Genomic DNA, 16,673 nt, shown 5'->3' on the forward strand with positions numbered 1-16,673 from the left:
GGGCGGCCCGGAGCGCGGGGCCCGCGGGCCGCCACACAATGGGGACGGCGGCCCGGGCCGCGCGCCCCCGCCGCGGCCCCCCGCGCGCCCGAAGGTTCCAGAACCGGCCTGCCGCGGGGGGAGGGGCGCGGGGCCGGCCGGCGCCCGCCCGCCCGCCCGCCCAGCGGCCGGCCCGCGCGGGGCCCTCTCCCGCGTCTCGGCCGCGCCACTCGGTCGCCGCGGCCATCCCCCGCGGCCCCGAGGGGCGAGCGGCCCCCCAGCGGGGGCCGGGGCGGCCGGGCGGCCGGGCCGCGGCCGGCGCCACCGCGGTTCCACCACACTCACCCGTGGACGCCATTTTCTCTCCTTCCCTCTCGTTCTCTCAACGTCCGTCTCCCTCGCTTGCCTTCTACGCGCCGCACTGCGCAGGCGCGCAGCCCGCAACCTCGGGCGCGACCATCGCGCGCGGGCGGCGGGGGGGGCGCGGGCGCGGCGCGGCCGCCGCGGCCCCGGCCCCTCCCGGGGGGCGCCGCACGCGACGCGCGGGGCCGAAACGGCGCCGGGGGGAGATGGGGCGGCCCCGGGGCCGGCGGGCCGGCGCGGGCCGGCGCGTCGAGCGGGGGCGCCGGTGCGCGCGAGGCTCGCGGCGCGGCCGAATGGTTACGTCCGCCGGCTCCAGGGACCGTCGCCAAAGAGTCCGCCTCGGAGGGAGACGGAGACGGAGGCGGGCGGGAGCGCGGCGCGGAGGGGCGGGGGGCGGGGAAGGGGCGCGGGCCCCGCACAACTGCTGAGTAATCGGCGGGGGAGGGGGGCGCGGCGGCCCCCCCCGGGCCCGGCTCACGCGCCCGGCGGCGTGCGCGATGGATGCGGGGCGCTCGGGCCTCGGCAGGAAGCGAGAGTCCCCACTTCCACCCCGGGGCCCCGCCCGGCCGTCCGGGGGCGGGGGGGCGCGCTCCGCAGTGAGTACCCTGGGCCCCTGGGCTCGGGCCGGCGGCGGCGGCGGCGGCGGGGCCCCGAGGTCGGGGTCGGCTGGACCGGAGGACCCCCCGTTCCCCCCAGATCCCTCAGTAACGGTCGAGGTCGAGGAAGGCCTTTTCATCCTCTTCCCCTCCCCCCACCCGATATCCGGGTTTTTTCCGGAGGCGAAACCAGCCCCCCCCCCCCGAAGAATTTGGGGCCGGTTCCTAAAGTCACCAGGCGGAATCCACCCCGCCGCCTCGGGGCCCCACTTTCTCCACTTCTGGGACGCCTCTCGGACGCCTTCCCCACCCCTGCCCTTGTGTCCTCCTCCTGCCCTCCGGGCTCCCCCGCCGCGTAGCAGCAGGGCCTGCTGGTGCACGGGCCGCGCTTTAGAGGAGACCGAGGCCCCGGGTGCCAGTCCTGGATGAGTTTGTCCACGCACCAGCCTTTCACCCTAGCTCGGCGGTGAGGGATGCGATGGTTGTGAGGCTGGCCTCGCAGAGACGGCCGCCTGTCCACCTTTCGGGACCCAACGCATTAGGCATCCCAGCCCCCGCGACCACCGGCAGGGCCCAGTGGGACCTGGAGCCACGCTTGTGTCTCTGAATGAGCACCCGGAGCTGGGAGCACTGGGCCCCTTCCCCCTGCTCTGAGCACTTCCCGGTGCTGAAACACCTGGACCTCAAGGTCCAGAGTAGTGCCCGGTACTCATAAACCAGGAATAAGGGCCGTGCCGTGAGGGCCCACTAGACGCGAGGGGGCTTTGAGGCTGGGTTCTGGAGGCTGAGTAGGAGCTGGTCTCTTGGAAAGTTGGAGGGAAGGAGCAGCAGAGGAACTTTCTAGAGTTTTTCTGCTAGAAACCGGCAAATGGATTTCAGGCCGTTGGCAAGGAAGCAAGCGGATGAAGGTGGCCTTCTTGTCCCTCTGGAATCCTGCATCCTGCCCAGTGGAATCAGCTCAGTGGGATGCGTTTGCAAGGATGTCTGTGTGTGTGTGTCCAGCAGGGCCAGGAGTGAGGCTGGACACGGCGCTGAGGAGAATGGCGATTTTACCTAGGCTCCATATTGAGGCCTCCTCGGGGCAGCTGGTTGCTACTCCGCCTCCCACAGTCAGTGGAGATGCTCTTTCATTACCAAAAATATATATGTATTTTTTTGATGGGGGGGTATTCTCAACAGTGTTCAGGGATCACTCCTGGCATGCCTAGGGAATCGTATGTGATGCCAGGGATCTAACCGGAGTCAGCCAGCATGCAAAGCACACTGTATTATCTCTCCAGCCCCAGAGATGCTCCTTTATTGAGACTCCGTGAACCCGGCTCTGACCCATTCCTCTTGCTCAGCACCCCGTGGAGAAAGGATGCTTTCATTCATCTTTTATTTGTTTGTTGTGCCTTGGATTGAACTCAAGGTCACAAGTGTACATGACTTGTGCTCCCCGACTATGCTTCCTTCCCAGGCCAGAAAGGATGTTTTTAATCCCAGTTTTACCCAGGAGGAAGGAGAGACTCAAAGGTTGGGAAACTTGCCCAGGAGTACACAGTAGGAAGAAGAGGACTAGGTACCAGAAGCTTCCCGTAGAAAGGGTTAGGGCCAGACGGGGTGTGTTCGGACTGGAGGAAGGCCTTGTCTCTGTCCACTGTGACTGTGTTTGGGTGCGGGATGCCCTGCTGCCCTTCCTGCAGCCTCTCACCCTTTCACCCCTGCAGTCTGCCTGTGCCCTGGCTCACCTTGTCTCCGGGGTCATCTGGAATTCTCAGGCTGGGCCAGTGGAGGGGAGGTAGGAGGAAGCTGACCCTTCTGCAGCCCAAAGGAAGAGAGGGATAGAGATGCCCTGGAATTTTCCACGAGGAACTGGAGGGCAAGGGGTGGGCCTGGACCACTCTAGTGAGGAATCCAGGGCTGCAGTTCAATTTCTCTTGCCCTCAGGGAGATAGTTCTAAGGGCTGGAGTGCCTGGAGCTTATGCGCTTCCAGTTGGATCCCTAGCACTGCATGGACCCCCAAACACCGCTGGGCATAGCTTTGGTGGCCCCCAGCACTTTCAGGGGTGGGGGAGTGGTGCCCAGCACTGGGGGACCTAGGCCAGCACTGCTTTGCAGGTACCCGCCAGGCCAGGCCCCTCAGCTGCCCATTCATAGTAGAAGGAGGGCTCAGGTTGGGTCTGAACTCTGACCCAGCTGCTGGGTGCCCCTCTGCGGCCTGTTTCTGTGCCCGGGAGCCAGGGAGATGAGATGGAGAGCACCTGCTTTGCATACAGGAGGGATGGTTGGGAGGGATGGTTTCTATCTGAGCACCCCCACAGTCTCTCTAGCGTTGGGTGTGACTCTCCCCCCACCCCCAGTATGGAGCCGGAAGTAGCCTGAGCAGAGCTGGGTGTGGCCCCAAAGCCAAAAAAATAAAAACTAAAATGGAGCTGTTGCTTCTAGCGTTTTTTTTTTTTCAACAGGAAGTGGGATAAAAAAAAACCCACAATGATAACTAGTGTTTTGTTTCCCTTTACCTTCTAGCACACAACCCCAAGACCTCCCTTGAACAGCTTCTTCAGCCAAGCTATGCACGCCAGAGGCCCCACAGGCCTGCGGTCCCCGGCCCTGCCCCTGGCATCCTCAGTCCTGATGCTGCTGCTGAGTAGCCTCTGGCTGATGGGAGCTGGCCCTAGCCTCGCCCTAGCCCCGGAGCTGCTGCTGAACCCCTGGCAAGGTGTGGGCCCGCCACCTGGGCCCGGGAGCAGGCAGCCGCCTGGCTGGGGGGGACCGGAGAGCAGTAGGCAGGAGTGGTATTCAGCAGGGATGGACCCGGTGCCCTGGGGGGAGGTTGGCTTTGGGTGTTTGCAAGCCTCAAGGTGCAGGCACAGCGCTGGGAGGGCAGAGGACAAGGGGGAGGGACCAGCAGAGGGGGCGGAGCCTGCAACGAGGAAGTCTCTCTGTCCAGTGCCGTGCTGGGAGGAGGCCCGGGTTTGAATGAGCCCCGCCCAGCAGGAGCGTCTATCAGCCAATCAAAAGAGCAACTCCCGTTTAAATTGGGGATTCCTTTGATGCACAGAGAGGTGAAGTGAATAACTGAGTGACTAATAGAGGTCCCGCTGCCCCACCGGGAGGAGGTGGTCTCAGTGTCCCCCAGAGTGCTTCAGAGTTGGTCGCTCTGGGGAAGATTGAGTGGTGGGTCAGGCTTCCTGTTTTCACAGAGCAGGGGAGCACCGCTGGAGGCCCCTGCACTAGTGAATCCAGTTCTGGCAGAGGGTAGTTTGGGGCTGCAAAAAAGGAAGGAGTGATAGCACAGCGGGTAGAGCGTTTTCTTTGTGCATGGCCGACCTGGGTTTGATTCCTGGCGTCCCATGTGGTCCGCCGAGCACCGCCAGGAAATTCCTGAGTGCAAAGCCAGAAATAACCTCTGTGCATTGCTGGGTGTGACACCCCCCCCCCAAAAAAAAGGAAAGGATGACTGAGTGAGGTGGGCACAGTAGGGGGGCCTCTGGGTTGAGCCCTGGGCCCATGCCCCCGGCACATCGAGCCTTTCTCTTTCCCAGTTCACAGGCTGCTGACCCACGCCCTGGGCCACACGGCTCTCCCTGGACTGCTCCTGAGCCTGCTGCTCCTGCCCACGCTGGGCTGGCGGCAGGAGCACCGCCTGGGCACGCTGCGCTTCCTGCACGCCTCTGCCCTGCTCTCCTTGGTCGCAGGGCTGCTGGCCGTGCTGCTAGCGGGCCTTGGGGTGTCGAGCGCCGCTGGGGGCTGCGGCTACATGCCTGTCCACCTGGCCATGCTGGCCGGGCAGGGCACCCGCCCTAGACGGCCGCACGGGCCCCTGCCCCCGTACCTGCTGCCCTGGCTGCTGCTGCTCCTGACGCCACTGCTCAGCTCTGAGCCACCCTTCCTGCAGCTCCTCTGTGGCCTCGTCGCCGGTCTGGCCTGTATCCTTTGCCGGCTGGGTGGCTTCTGTGGCCGGGCGCCTTGGCCGGGCTCCGGGTGGGACAGGGTGGGGTGGAGGTGGGGGGCTGCTCGCCAGGCGAAGGTGCCAATCAGGTTGTTTGGGTTTGGGGGGCTGGAGCGATAGCAGGCGGGTAGGGCGTTTGTCTTGCACGTGCCGACCCGGGTTCGATTCCCAGCATCCCATATGGTCCCCTGAGCACCGCCAGGAGTGACTCCTGAGTGCAGAGCCAGGAGTAATCCCTGAGCATCACCAGGTATGACTCAAAAAGCAAAAAAAAAAAAAAAAATTCTAGGGGTAATTCTTGAATACAGAGCCAAAAGAAACTCCTAAGTATCACTGGGTGTGGCCCCCAAACAAAAGTAAAGTAAAGTAAAAGTAAAGGCCCTCCCGTTGATCATCGATTTGCTCGAGCGGGCGGGCCCAGTAACGTCTCCATTGGAGACTTTGTTGTTACTGTGTCTGGCATATCGAATACTCTCGGTAGCTTGCCGGGCTCTCCGAGAGGGGCGGAGGAATCGAACTCGGGTCGGCCATGTTGGCCGCTTGTAAGGCGAACGCCCTACCCGCTGTGCTATCGCTCCAGCCCCCCCAAACAAAAAAAAATTATAAAAAAAAAGTTTGGGTTTGGGGGTCACAGCTGGCGAATACTCAGAATACTCAGGACTCTGTACTCAGGAATCACTCCTGGCCGTGCTCTGGGGACCCTAAGGGGACGCTGGTCGGCCACATGCAAGGCAAGCGCCCTGCCCTCTATAGTATTGCTGTGGCCCCCAGGGTACCAGTCCGTTTAAGGGGACCGTGGGGCTCACGGAGGCACCTCACTTGGACCCTTCCCACTGGAGCCTGGTGTCCTGGCAGAAAACACGGGGATAAGAGGTTCAGGTGAAGGGAAGGGAAAAAGAGTGGGACGGGCAGAAGGCACAGGAAGTGCCACGGCCCAGGCAAGAAGGAAGCTGGGGCGTTCTGGGTGCTGGATTGTGTGGCTCTTGCTGCAAAGATGCTGAGTGCCTGGGGAGAGAACAGGACCCTACTGGCCCCATGCTTGGGTAGGATCGGGCACCAGGTCCAGTCCTCGTACTGGCCAAGGGCACTCACTGGGGGGGAGCAGTGGCAGGAATGGGGTAAGGCCAGTCCAGCTGAGCAGCTTTGGACCTGCAGCCTCTCGCACAGGCCCTGTTCTCTCTCTCTGATGTCCTGTCCCCCTGGGGGCCAGAGTGGGGCGCCGGGGCCTGGCTGACCCACTCCCTCTAGCTGGCCGTGCCTTTCCTTAACCAGCTGCCCTGCCCGGGCAGCCAGACGCCGCCGGGGCCTTCCAGTGGCTGGAGCTGTCCGAGTGGCGGCTGCAGGCGCTGCAGGAGGGCGTCGTGTGCAAGACCCTGGCGGGCGGCTGGCCCCTCCGACTCCTTCCCACCCCTGGCACCCCGACGGAGCTGCCAGTCACCCATCCTGCCAGAGTGAGGTGAGGATGCCTCATGGGAACACTGGCCCTGGCCGGGGAATGTGTGGCTGTGGCAGATGGTTCAGGCCCCCTCTGCTTCTGCAGGCCTCCATCCCCCGGACCACCTTCCCGGAGCTTCTGGCCCCACAGCGGAGTCTCAGCCCCGTTTCCCCCAGGGCTTGGGCCGGTGCAGCCCGCCTGGGGGGACCCTTCGGAGGGCCTGGCCTGGGCCGGGAGTCCACTCTGGGCCGCCCTGGATGAGCAGATGCTTCAAGAGGGGATCCAGGCCTCCCTGCTGGAGGCACCGCCCCCAGGGCCTGAGAGCCCCTTCTGGCTGCCCAAGTCGTCTGTCTCCTCCCTGCGGTAAGGGGGCCGGGGAGGTGCAGCGCGGGTCCCCCCTGGGGAGGTGCTGGAGGTGGCCCTGACCTCCCGGCTCTCCTCCCCCAGGCTGCAGCAGCTGGAGCACATGGGCTTCCCCACGGAGCAGGCTGTGGTGGCCCTGGCAGCCACAGGGCGCGTGGAGGGCGCCGTGTCACTGCTGGTCGGGGGGCAGGTGGGCGCGGAGGCCCTGGTCACTGAAGCAAAGCGAGGCCCTGCCCACCCTGAGGGCCCTGGGCCCCCGAGCACAGACAGGTGACTAGAAGCCTGCAGAGTGGAGCCCACGTCCAGACCGGGTACCCTGGCGGGGAGGGGGGTGCTCCCTGACTGGTGCAGTGGGGCTCAGGGGCCCCCACCCGTGATATTGTTTAGAATAAACACATTCACTTTGGAATCGGCCCTTCTGGGGCCAGTCTGGTGTCTCGTGTGTGGCTGGGGTGGGACAGGAGGATGAGCAGAGCAGAGCCATGTGTCTCCCGGGGATCCCCCCCAACCGGGGAGCACTCTGCATTGTTACCTCCCCACTACCGCCACCGTCGGGCCCCTGGCAGGAAGCAGTGGCTGGGAGTGTGATGGGGGGATGCGCTTCCTCAACTTTGATGTCAGAGGGTTGTGAAACCCCTCACAGCCCACCTTGCTCCGCCCCACATCCAGGCCTGGGCTTGGAGGTGAGGGAACAGAAGCCTGCTGGGGGCGGGGGTAGCACCGGAGCACCTCCTGGGGGAGTCAGGGCACGCTCTTTGCTCTTCCCTGCTAGGTGGGCTGGACCCCAGGCAAAAGGGGGGCTGGGGGCCTGGAGGGGCCAGATTCTTGCTGCTCAGGTGGTCCCCGCCACGGGTTGGGTTGGGGAAATGCAGACCACACCCCCAGCCCCCTTTCCCAGGCCTGTGAATGGAGGCCCAGCGAGGGGACCCCCGGAGGTGGGGGACCTCTTTGCTTCCCTGAAGCCTTTCTTTGCAGGTAGGAGGTTCGGCCACCGCCAGACCCTTGGCGGTGTCAGCCCAGACCCGGCAGGGGCAAGCCACCCCCGTGTGGCCTCAGCCTTGGCGAGCGGACGCCCCATCTATGCAGAGACCACGCTGGTGGCAGTTGGGCTGGGGTGCCTTTATTGTTTGGGACACGGTCCCCTCCCTGTGACAGTCACAAGCATTTGTGGGAGCGGGCGGGCCCTCCCTCTCCGTGTCTCCGCTCAGGGCACTGGAGGGGCTCGGGGCTCAGGGGGCAGAACCAGAAATCCCTGAGGGGGTTCAATGAGCTCAGGTTCAGGAACCCAACACCAGAAGAAAGGGGAGGAGGGGGAGGCGCCCCGAGTCTGGCGGGGAGGCAGGAGGCAGCCCCGATGTATGCTGCAGGCCAGTAGGGCCCTGGGGCTGATGAGCAAACTTCGACCCTGCAGACTGCCTCAGCCCGGCTCAGGGGGACCCAGGCGGGGCCCCGCGCTTGTCCCTGGGGCTGCCTCCCGGTCAGGCCCCGAGGATGCAGAGGCCGATGGGCACCACGGGAGAGGACCACAATCTGTCCACCCCATAGGCTGAGCTGGCGGGAGGAACCCTGAGGACGTTAATAAATATTAAGGGCAGTTTCCAGAGGCCACTGGCCAGGCCCAGGTCAGGAAGGGCAGCTCGGCCGGGCCCACCTGGTGGGGGGACACCGCTGCTCTCAGCCCCTCTCGTTGCGACTCCGGGGGGCCACGATCCTGTAGTTGGCAGCATGTCCTCCCCTCTTGGCCCGTAGGAGGCTGGGGGTACCCGTGCCGGCCGGGCCTGCCCCTGACCCCTCTGGTTCTGCCGGAGGGAAGGAGAAAGGTGAAGTCAGTGAGGTCCTTGAGTGCAAGGGCCCCGCACCATGCCTTGGTGGCAGCCTGGTGACCGTGCTGGCCAGCAGAGCATCGAGCAAGGGGTGCCCTGCCAGCTGGCTCCCGCCTTCCCCAGCGCAAGGGGCGCAGGGCCTGTTGGGTTTTCCGTCAGGGGGAGATGAACCCACTTTTTTTGTTTCTTGGGCCACACACAGTGATGCTCAGCGGTTACTCCTGGCACTGCACTCAGGAATTAACTCCTGGTGGTGCTCAGGGAATCGTATGGGATGCCGGGGATGGAACCCAGGTCAAGCACGTGCAAAGTCCCTCCTCACTGTGCTATTGCTCCAGCCCAGGCCATCGTATTTCTGAAGCTTTTAACATGTTCGGAACATGAGAAGTGCAGTTCTTTGTCGCCGTCCACATTTTGGGCTGGAGGTATATGCGGAATCATTCCCATTTCAGAGCTGGGTAAAGCAAGGTCAGGGGACAGACTCTTCCTCTCTCCTTGGGTTAGGTCACTTGTGAGTTAAGGAGGGCTGATCGCTACCACCGACCATGTGTGTTTGGACAAGTCAGATCTCTGCTGGGCCTCAGCTGTCTCCTCTCTGGAACTAAGTGGGCAGTCCCCTCCAACTCTAGTAATTACATAAGTCAGTTCCAGTTTGGCTATATGGGACTGAATCACAGGGCATATCGCCACCTGAAAAACTCCTATTCATCCTTCGAAACCCAGGGGAGGGCCTGCCTCCTCTGGGAAGCCTGTGACTATCACTGCAGCTGTTCTCAAAGTTAAACAAGCAGGTCAGGTCAGGTGAGGCTGTGCTGCATTTCCAGGCAGAGGGGGACACTGAGAGGGGACAGCCCGAACCCTGAGCATCTGGATAAGGGCTTCACTGAGCTCCCCAGCCCTGTTCACAGGACAGATGCTCGGACTCTAGGGGTACCAGCTTCCCACTGAGGGAACTGCAGGGGACCTGGATATGTCCTCTGGCAGCGTATCCCAGACTGAGATGTGGGGCCATAGAGCAGACACACACTGACAGTCAAGGAACATTTCTTTTGTGGTTTGGGGGGCCACACCCAGCGGTGCTCAGGGCTCACTCCTGACTCTGCACTCAGGAATTCCTCCTGGCAGGCTTGGGGGATGGGATGCACCCGGATAGACCGTGTGCAAGGCAAACACCCATCACGCTGTCCTATCACTCCAGCCCCTCAATGAACATTTCTTGCCTGGAATCAGGGAAAGCAGGAGCCCAGGGTCCAGCATCAGCGAGTCGAGTCCTGGCTCTGGGTGGCCCAGTTACCCAGCCTTGGGCACATCCCCAAACCCTGAGCATCCAAGAATCCAAGAACGGAAGACAGTTGTCACCGAAACAGCGAGGGAGGAACAGACACCCGGCTGAGGTGCTTTTGACTGGATCAGAGCTGGTCTGTGGTGCTATTCAAACACCATCAGGTTGTGGACCTTGATTTCTCTGGGTCCCTCTGTGCATTGGCTTATGAAACGTAAGGATGACACACCAATGGTGGCTCGAGCCTCTGACTCCCAGGGAGTTGTCGGGCTGCTCTTGACCCTGGGTCTCCTCTTGTTGGGCCTCGTTTCACCTACCTGGCGGGCTTGTTGTGAGGACGGCGTGATGAAGGTCACCCCCCTACACAGGGGCCAGTGTGCATGCAAAAGTTTGCCTGCTATTGTGAACAATGGCCCAGTGTGGAATGTTCCATTTTCTTCTCTGACACTGCTGCCCCTGCCTCCCCCATACAGTGTCCATTTCCACACCCCCCACCTGGCCTGTGGGCCACCAGCCTGCTGGTAAAGCAGAGCAAGGTGTATTTTCCCTGAGAGGAGAGGGCCTGGTCGGGGTACCGACGCAAGGCTGGCTCCAGGGGCCTGAATGGGTCCCTCTAGCTCCTGGGGACAGTAAGGGACACATGAAAGAGCACTGTCCCTCAGCGGCGGTCCTGGGTCTCCTCACTGAGAGGGAGGGGCCTGGGAGATGTCCTGGCACTGGGTAGGAGAGCCAGCATGAGGAATGAACCCCGAACACTGCGTGCTGGAGGGGCGGGGGAAACTTCCAGAAAACTCCTGAGACCTACGAGGGAAAGTGACGCTTCTGTTTTTTTTTTTTTTTTTTTTTTGGGTCACACCCGGCGATGCACAGGGCTTCCTCCTGGCTCATGCACTCAGGAATTACTCCTGGCGGTGCTCGGGGAACCATATGGGATGCTGGGAATCGAACCCGGGTCGGCTGTTTGCAAGGCAAATGCCCTACCCGCTGTGCTATTGCTCCAGCCCTGAAGTGACTCTTCTTGCCTACTTCCTTTAGTCCCGGCTTGCCCAATGTGGGTGACACCCCGTCCTCTCTAGGGAGGCACAGGATGGTTCATGGGGGGCTGTGGTAAACTTGGGTGCCATTGGAGGTTTTTTCTTAATAAAGGTAGGTTTTTTGTTTTTTTTTCCCTGCAGAAGGGAGTGGCAAGCAAGTTTTGTAACCTTTGTTATCCCGAGGCCCTGCTACTATGCAGGCTGACAGGCTGAGCCCCCCTTCACTCGGGCCGCTCCCCCAGGAAAAGACCCCTGGACCCGCCCTCTCACACCTGCCCTGAAGCTTGGGAACAGGGCGCAGGGTTGGCTCTAGCCTTGGTCGGTTCTAGGTGGTCCTCAGTTTTCCCTTGTGTAAAATAGATTCAAGGGTACTGCTGTGACCTCAGTGAGGAGGTGAGGGAGGAATGGGGCTAGAGATCCCTTTCTCTTTCGAAGACTGGCCTCAGGTTCTGCACCCCTCTCCCCAGCCCCCCTAGTGGAGCCAGGAACAGGAACAGTACTGCCCTTGCCCCTGCTTGGGTTTAACCTGTATTTTTTTTTTCTTTTTGGGTCACACCTTGGCGATGCTCAGGGTTCCTCCTGGCTCTGCACTCAGGAATCACTCCTGGCGGTGCTCGGGGGACCATATGGGATGCTGGGACTCGAACCCGGGTCGGATGCCTGCAAGGCAAATGCCCTACCCGCTGTGCTATTGCTCCAGCCCCTGACCTGTACTCGTGCAGACCTTCTCACGCTGAGTGGAGCCCAACAGTCTCTTCTCCGTGACCTTGCAGAACCCTCCCTCGAGGTTCTCTCTGGCCTCTTGGCTTAGCCCCTGCTCTCCTTTGCAGAGGTCACGGCCACTGATAGGGCACCTCTTCCGGGAGGTCCTCCCACCTCCCTCAGACTGTCCAGGACGACCTTGTGCTCTCCTGGCTGCCCTTCCTCCATCGTTGTACTCCTTTGCCTCGGTCTAACGGCCGGTTCCATGACTTGGGCTTGTCCCTAGCGCCCCACGACCCTAAGCCCTGGAGGGCGGGCCTGTCGGATCCCTGTGCAAGGGCCTGGGCCGAGCAGGAGCTCCTCCCTCGCCGCCTGGTGCCGTCTGTGCCCGGCGGGAGGGACTGGGAGCAAATGTGTCCGCTGGCCTGGGACAGGGGCCTGCGTTGGGAGGCGCCCGGGTGTCCCTGGCCTTTCCCAGGCCCTCTGCCCACCCTGTCATACCTGGCCAGATGATGGCTTCCAGCAGGCTGACCCGTCTGGCCAGGAGCTCCAGCTGGGCCTGCTGCTGCAGGCAGCTCTGTAAGCTAGGAGCCTGATGGGAGATCGAGAAGAGCACACGGTGCGAGTCCGGCCTCCAGGGGCGCGGGGGGCCGGGGGGCTCAGGGCCGCGGCCTGGACGTGGGACTCGGTCGAGACCTCGGTCTCCTCCATGGGGACAAGGCTTGACTCAAGCGGACAGATGGGCAGAAAATTGGTAGGTGAAGGCCTGGGGTGAGGGTCTCGCTCAGGCCCCCAAAGAGACCCACAGAGCAGGTTCGGAGGACCAGAAGGAGAACTGTGACTTTAGGAGAGGGTCACCTGAGCCAGGCAGGACGTGCCCTGTGAGGACCCGTGAGGGCTAACGGGAGATGGAAGCCTCAGCGTTGGTGGGAACTGTCTGACCCAGAGGGCCCGGGGCCTGGCCCTGGCTCCGTCACCCGCGTGCCCCTGTATTTGTGGGGTGGAGGTTGGCTCTGTTACTCCTGATTTCTCTACGGCCAAGGCCTGACTCGAAGCAGGACTCACCTATGATCGTGTGGGCTGGGCGCTGGTTCTGTTACCCACAATCCCCTGCATAGCTACACTCTAGCCCCACGACCCACCCCCTGGCTGGTCTCGGGTTTGGCCCAGTTTCATTCAAACTCAAAACCTGTTCCTTCTGGCGGCCCCTGCGGGCCTGGAAACCACATCACCCACAATGCCCAGAGGCCCAGGTCTGCCCCCAGACGTGGAGGCCTCCTGAGGGCCCCTCTTGACGTCTGAGGAGGGACCAGTCCATGAGGGATGGGTGGCGGTGGCCAGCTGGGGTGTGGGAGGACACGTCCAGCCTCTGCCCATGCAGGGCTCGAGGAAAGCTAGCAGGCAGGGGCTGGTCTGTCTGTCCATCTGTCTGTCTCTACTCACCATAGAGCCCAATCATTGTTTCCAAGATTAAAACCCTCTCAGCTAAAATCTTCAAAGCCTCGCGGAGTTGGTGCAACCCCTCCCCCTGTGGAGGAAAGAGACAGATGCAGCCGTGAAGGGGGCCAGGGAAAGGGGCCCTGCGAAGCCCACTGGGGGCCCATGCCTCACCCCAGACATGCCCCTGCAGCCCACAACGCCTGCCACGCGCAGCCCAGGGCCCAGGACAGGAGGGAGATCAGGCAGGCAGAAGCGGCCCCTTGCTCATTGACCAGATGCTACTGGCCGCTCTCTCCCCAGACCCCTGCATGTGACGCCACCCCCAGCTAGGGGACACCTGCCGTCGACTCCGCCCTAGAGGCCCCACTCTTATTCTCTGGGGTCTGACCCCACTTACGCTCACTTGCACCTCATTTCCTTCTTAGGTTTTCTTTCTGCACCTTTCCCGGGACACTGGCTTACACCCTGCGGGCTCGCAGACGTTCGGTTGAGGCTCCAAGGGGTCACACCAGTGTGGAGGGCGCTGCTGGGAGAGTTCTGAGCCTCTTCCCTGCAGCCCGGTCACTGCTAAACCACATCCCCAGGCCTGAGTATTTTTTTCTTTTTTTGTGGGGTTGAGGGTTCGGACCACAGCTGGCTCTGTGCTCAGGACTGACCCCTGGCCGTGCTTGGGGAACCATGTGCAATGCCAATGATGGAACCAGGAATCTCTCAGGCCCCTTTCTTTTTTCGCTTTTTGGGTCACACCCGGCGATGCTCAGGGGTTACTCCTGGCTTTGCATTCAGGAATCACCCCTGGCGGTGCTCAGGGGACCATATGGGATGCTGGGAATCGAACTCGGGTTGGTCGCGTGTAAGGCAAACGCCCTACCCTCTGTGCTATTGCTCCAGCCCCAGGCCCCATATTCTTGACACTGACTCACCTTTTGCCTTAAACCCCACTCTAATTCTTTTTTTTTTTTTTTTGCTTTTTGGGTCACACCCGGCGATGCTCAGGGGTTACTCCTGGCTCTACACTCAGGAATGACTCCTGGCGGTGCCCGCGGGACCATATGGGATGCTGGGAATCGAACCTGGGTCGGCCGTGTGCAAGGGCAAACGCCCTACCCGCTGTGCTATCACTCCAGCCCCAACCCCACTCTAATTCTTCTTACCCTTATTAACTCTATTGGTGCCCTCTGGCTACTTCCTGATACTATTTACAATCCCATCAAAATGAATATATTCGTGGGTCCCCTGATAGTACAGTGGCTAGGGTGTTTGCCTTGCACGTGGCCAACCCGGGTTCAATCTGGGCCATCCCATATGGTCCCCTGAGCACTGCCAGGAGTGATCCTTGAGTGCAGAGTCAGGAGTAGACCTGAGCACTGTCGGGTGTGGCCCCCAAACTAACAGAAAGGAATATATGTCTGTGTCAAAATGAGACCATGTTTGAATGGCATCGCCTCTGGGGAGCTGTGCTTAAAATGCTGGCTAGGAGTGTGGTTCAGCACACACACACACACACACACACACACACACCCCTTGTAAGGGGCGAGGTACAGGCTTTGCTGCAGGAAGTCTGGGTTTAATCCATGGTACTGCATGTTGCCCTGAGCACGCCAGGGACCCCCAAGCACTGAGCCAGGGGCAGCCTCAAGCAGTGCTGGCTGCATAACTCTCCCTTGCAACCCCCAAAGAAAAGGCACACTCCAGTTTGGAAGTGCATTCGTCCCAACTGAGGGTATGTGATTTCCTTTCTCTTGCTTCCTCCTCTCATACTTCTTAAAACTTTTTCTTCAAAAAATAAAAAAAATTTAAGGGGCCAGCAAGATAGTACAGCGGGGAAAGCACTTGCCTTGCACACACACAACCTGGGTTCGATCCCCGGCATCCCAGGGGTCCCCTGAGCACCGCCAGGAATGATTCCTGAGTGCGGAGCCAGGAGTAATCTCTGAGCATCAGCAAGTGTGGCCCAAAAGCCAAAATAAATAATTTTTTAAAAATGGGCCTGCTTGGGCGGGCCCAGTAACGTCTCCATTGGAGACTTTGTTGTTACTGTGTCTGGCATATCGAATACTCTCGGTAGCTTGCCGGGCTCTCCGAGAGGGGCGGAGGAATCGAACTCGGGTCGGCCATGTTGGCCGCTTGTAAGGCGAACACCCTACCGCTGTGCTATATATATATATATATACAGTTTGCAAATCTGTATTTGTACCTCACGGTGACTCTTCAAAAAGAAATAAATATAAGAAAAAATATATAACTAATTTGAAAGACAAAAAAAAAAAAAGGCCTGGGAAAAGGCTCAGTGGTGAATCTGCCTTTATCACTGGAGACCTGGGTTCAATCCCAGCACGGCAAAAGACTAAAACCAAACATTGTTTCAGCCGAACCCTGCTCCAGCCCCTCTCACTTGGGGCTCGCCCCTCCCAGCTCCGGCTGCTCCAGGCCCATCCCTGCTGCCCACAGCCTAGCACCCCGGGCCTCACTCCCTTCTTCCCCGTGTCCCTCCGCCCCCTGCCCCCACCGATGATTGAACCCAGGGCCTCAAGCATGCAAGACTCGTGCTCAGTTGTTCCCCTTCACCCTCTCATCTCAGCAGCATCCCCAGCACCAGGTCCAAGGAAGTGGCAAGATCCCAGAGAAACCCCCTTTCGTTCTCCTTCCTCTGGGATTCCCGCTGCCAAGGTGCCAGCAGCATGCCAGGGACGGGCTGGTCCGCACCCTTCCTGCCTCCCCATCCGTCTGCCCTTTCCTTCCCCTGCCCAGGTGCCACGGTTTTGCCAGGATGCCACACTCCCTCGCTCCTTCCTCTTCCCTCGGCCAGAACAGTTTATTTCTGGAATGTAGATATCTCAATTCTGGCAGCACGAGGGTGGCAAACGGAGCTATTCCAGTCCCAACACATCTGAGAGTCTCTTGGCGTCCTCCCTTAGCAGAGATTAAGTGAAAGGGATTGTGTCAAATATGCAGATTGGCACAATTATAATCCATCCCTTGTTATCGCAGACTCGGGACCCTGCAGCCTGGAGCTCAGGGCTGGGGTCACTGCAGCCTGGAGCTCAGGGCTGGGGTCACAGGGTCACCACAGGCCACGTATCAAAGCGATCCCTCTCCAAGGATAACAGAAAGCAGGTTCTAAATGGGGTGACCACCCCCCACCATCGTGAACCTCCTGAGATGTAAGATGGAGCCCATCTTCCTTGCCAAGAGCATTCAACCTGCACCTCCTCACCAGGAAACTCAGACAAATCTGGATCTCGGCAGTCTCATCACAAAGGCAAGGTGGCTCAGTGCCAGAGTGTCTGCTTCGCATGTGCGAGGCCCTGGGTTCGAACCCCAGCATCACACCCACATTGCTGAGAGTTATTCCTAGCTACCGAACAAGCCGACCCTCCAGACACTTAGGTAACAACAAATGATACGGGGTCAGGGACGGAGGCTGGAGAGAGAGGACCGCAGGGCACGTGGCACATGGCTGACCCAAATTCAATCCCCCGAGCCCGCTGCTGGCAGTGACAGAGTGGCTGCATCTGCAGAACGGCTCAGCCATGACACAGAAGTCCCCACTGCCCGTGGACGACACGCAGCCTGCCCGCTGTCCACCGCCCCCCGCAGCCAAACTAGTTCCCAAGTGTCTCTGACCTCCACCTGCCATCCTCACTGTGCCGCGTTCCAGCCTCCTGTCCCCCCCTCTGTCCTCTCTCTCCCTTCTCCTCTCCCACCCATTCTTCAAAGC

At 60.9% G+C, this 16,673-nt stretch overlaps 3 protein-coding genes across 10 annotated transcripts in view; 1 reads left to right on the top strand and 2 right to left on the bottom strand.

Annotated features, from left to right (window-relative positions):
• EWSR1 (EWS RNA binding protein 1) overlaps positions 1-365 on the bottom strand; it is a 31,702-nt gene extending 31,337 nt beyond the window's left edge. For 4 of the 5 annotated variants that reach the window (XM_056116466.1, XM_056116465.1, XM_056116462.1 and 1 more), the window contains exon 1: positions 325-364. In XM_056116466.1, the coding sequence (XP_055972441.1) occupies positions 325-337 (13 nt within the window). In that variant the 5' untranslated portion in view covers positions 338-364. Of the gene's footprint in view, positions 1-324 lie in introns of all 5 variants that reach the window. The other variant, XM_056116463.1, reaches the window with a different exon arrangement.
• A 345-nt stretch (positions 366-710) lies between these two features.
• On the top strand, positions 711-7,058 carry RHBDD3 (rhomboid domain containing 3). 2 transcript variants are annotated; one of them, XM_056116504.1, is made up of 6 exons: positions 711-938; positions 3,448-3,640; positions 4,467-4,850; positions 6,167-6,329; positions 6,414-6,671; positions 6,756-7,057. In XM_056116504.1, the coding sequence occupies exons 1-6, from the start codon at positions 840-842 to the stop codon at positions 6,943-6,945; spliced, it is 1,287 nt and encodes a 428-aa protein (XP_055972479.1). In that variant the 5' UTR covers positions 711-839; the 3' UTR covers positions 6,946-7,057. The 2 variants fall into 2 exon arrangements, with proteins under 2 accessions (XP_055972479.1, XP_055972480.1); XM_056116505.1 differs by lacking the exon at positions 711-938 and adding an exon at positions 2,344-2,499 and having other exon boundaries at positions 6,756-7,058.
• Positions 7,059-8,155: 1,097 nt separating this feature from the next.
• The window catches only part of EMID1 (EMI domain containing 1), a 40,052-nt gene continuing 31,534 nt past the window's right edge, over positions 8,156-16,673 (bottom strand). The window contains exons 14-16 of one of the 3 annotated variants that reach the window (XR_008792813.1): positions 12,956-13,040; positions 12,014-12,104; positions 8,340-8,470 (exon numbers count right to left, since the gene is read on the bottom strand). Coding sequence is in view for 2 of the 3 variants with exons in the window: in XM_056116574.1 (XP_055972549.1) it covers positions 8,346-8,470; positions 12,014-12,104 (216 nt within the window). In the remaining variant the exon portion in view is untranslated. Of the gene's footprint in view, positions 8,471-12,013; positions 12,105-12,955; positions 13,041-16,673 lie in introns of all 3 variants that reach the window. The other 2 variants (XM_056116574.1, XM_056116573.1) reach the window with 2 other exon arrangements.

Source organism: Sorex fumeus, unplaced genomic scaffold (assembly GCF_029834395.1).
Source record: "Sorex fumeus unplaced genomic scaffold, SorFum_2.1 ptg000032l, whole genome shotgun sequence".
Classification (NCBI taxonomy): domain Eukaryota; kingdom Metazoa; phylum Chordata; class Mammalia; order Eulipotyphla; family Soricidae; genus Sorex; species Sorex fumeus.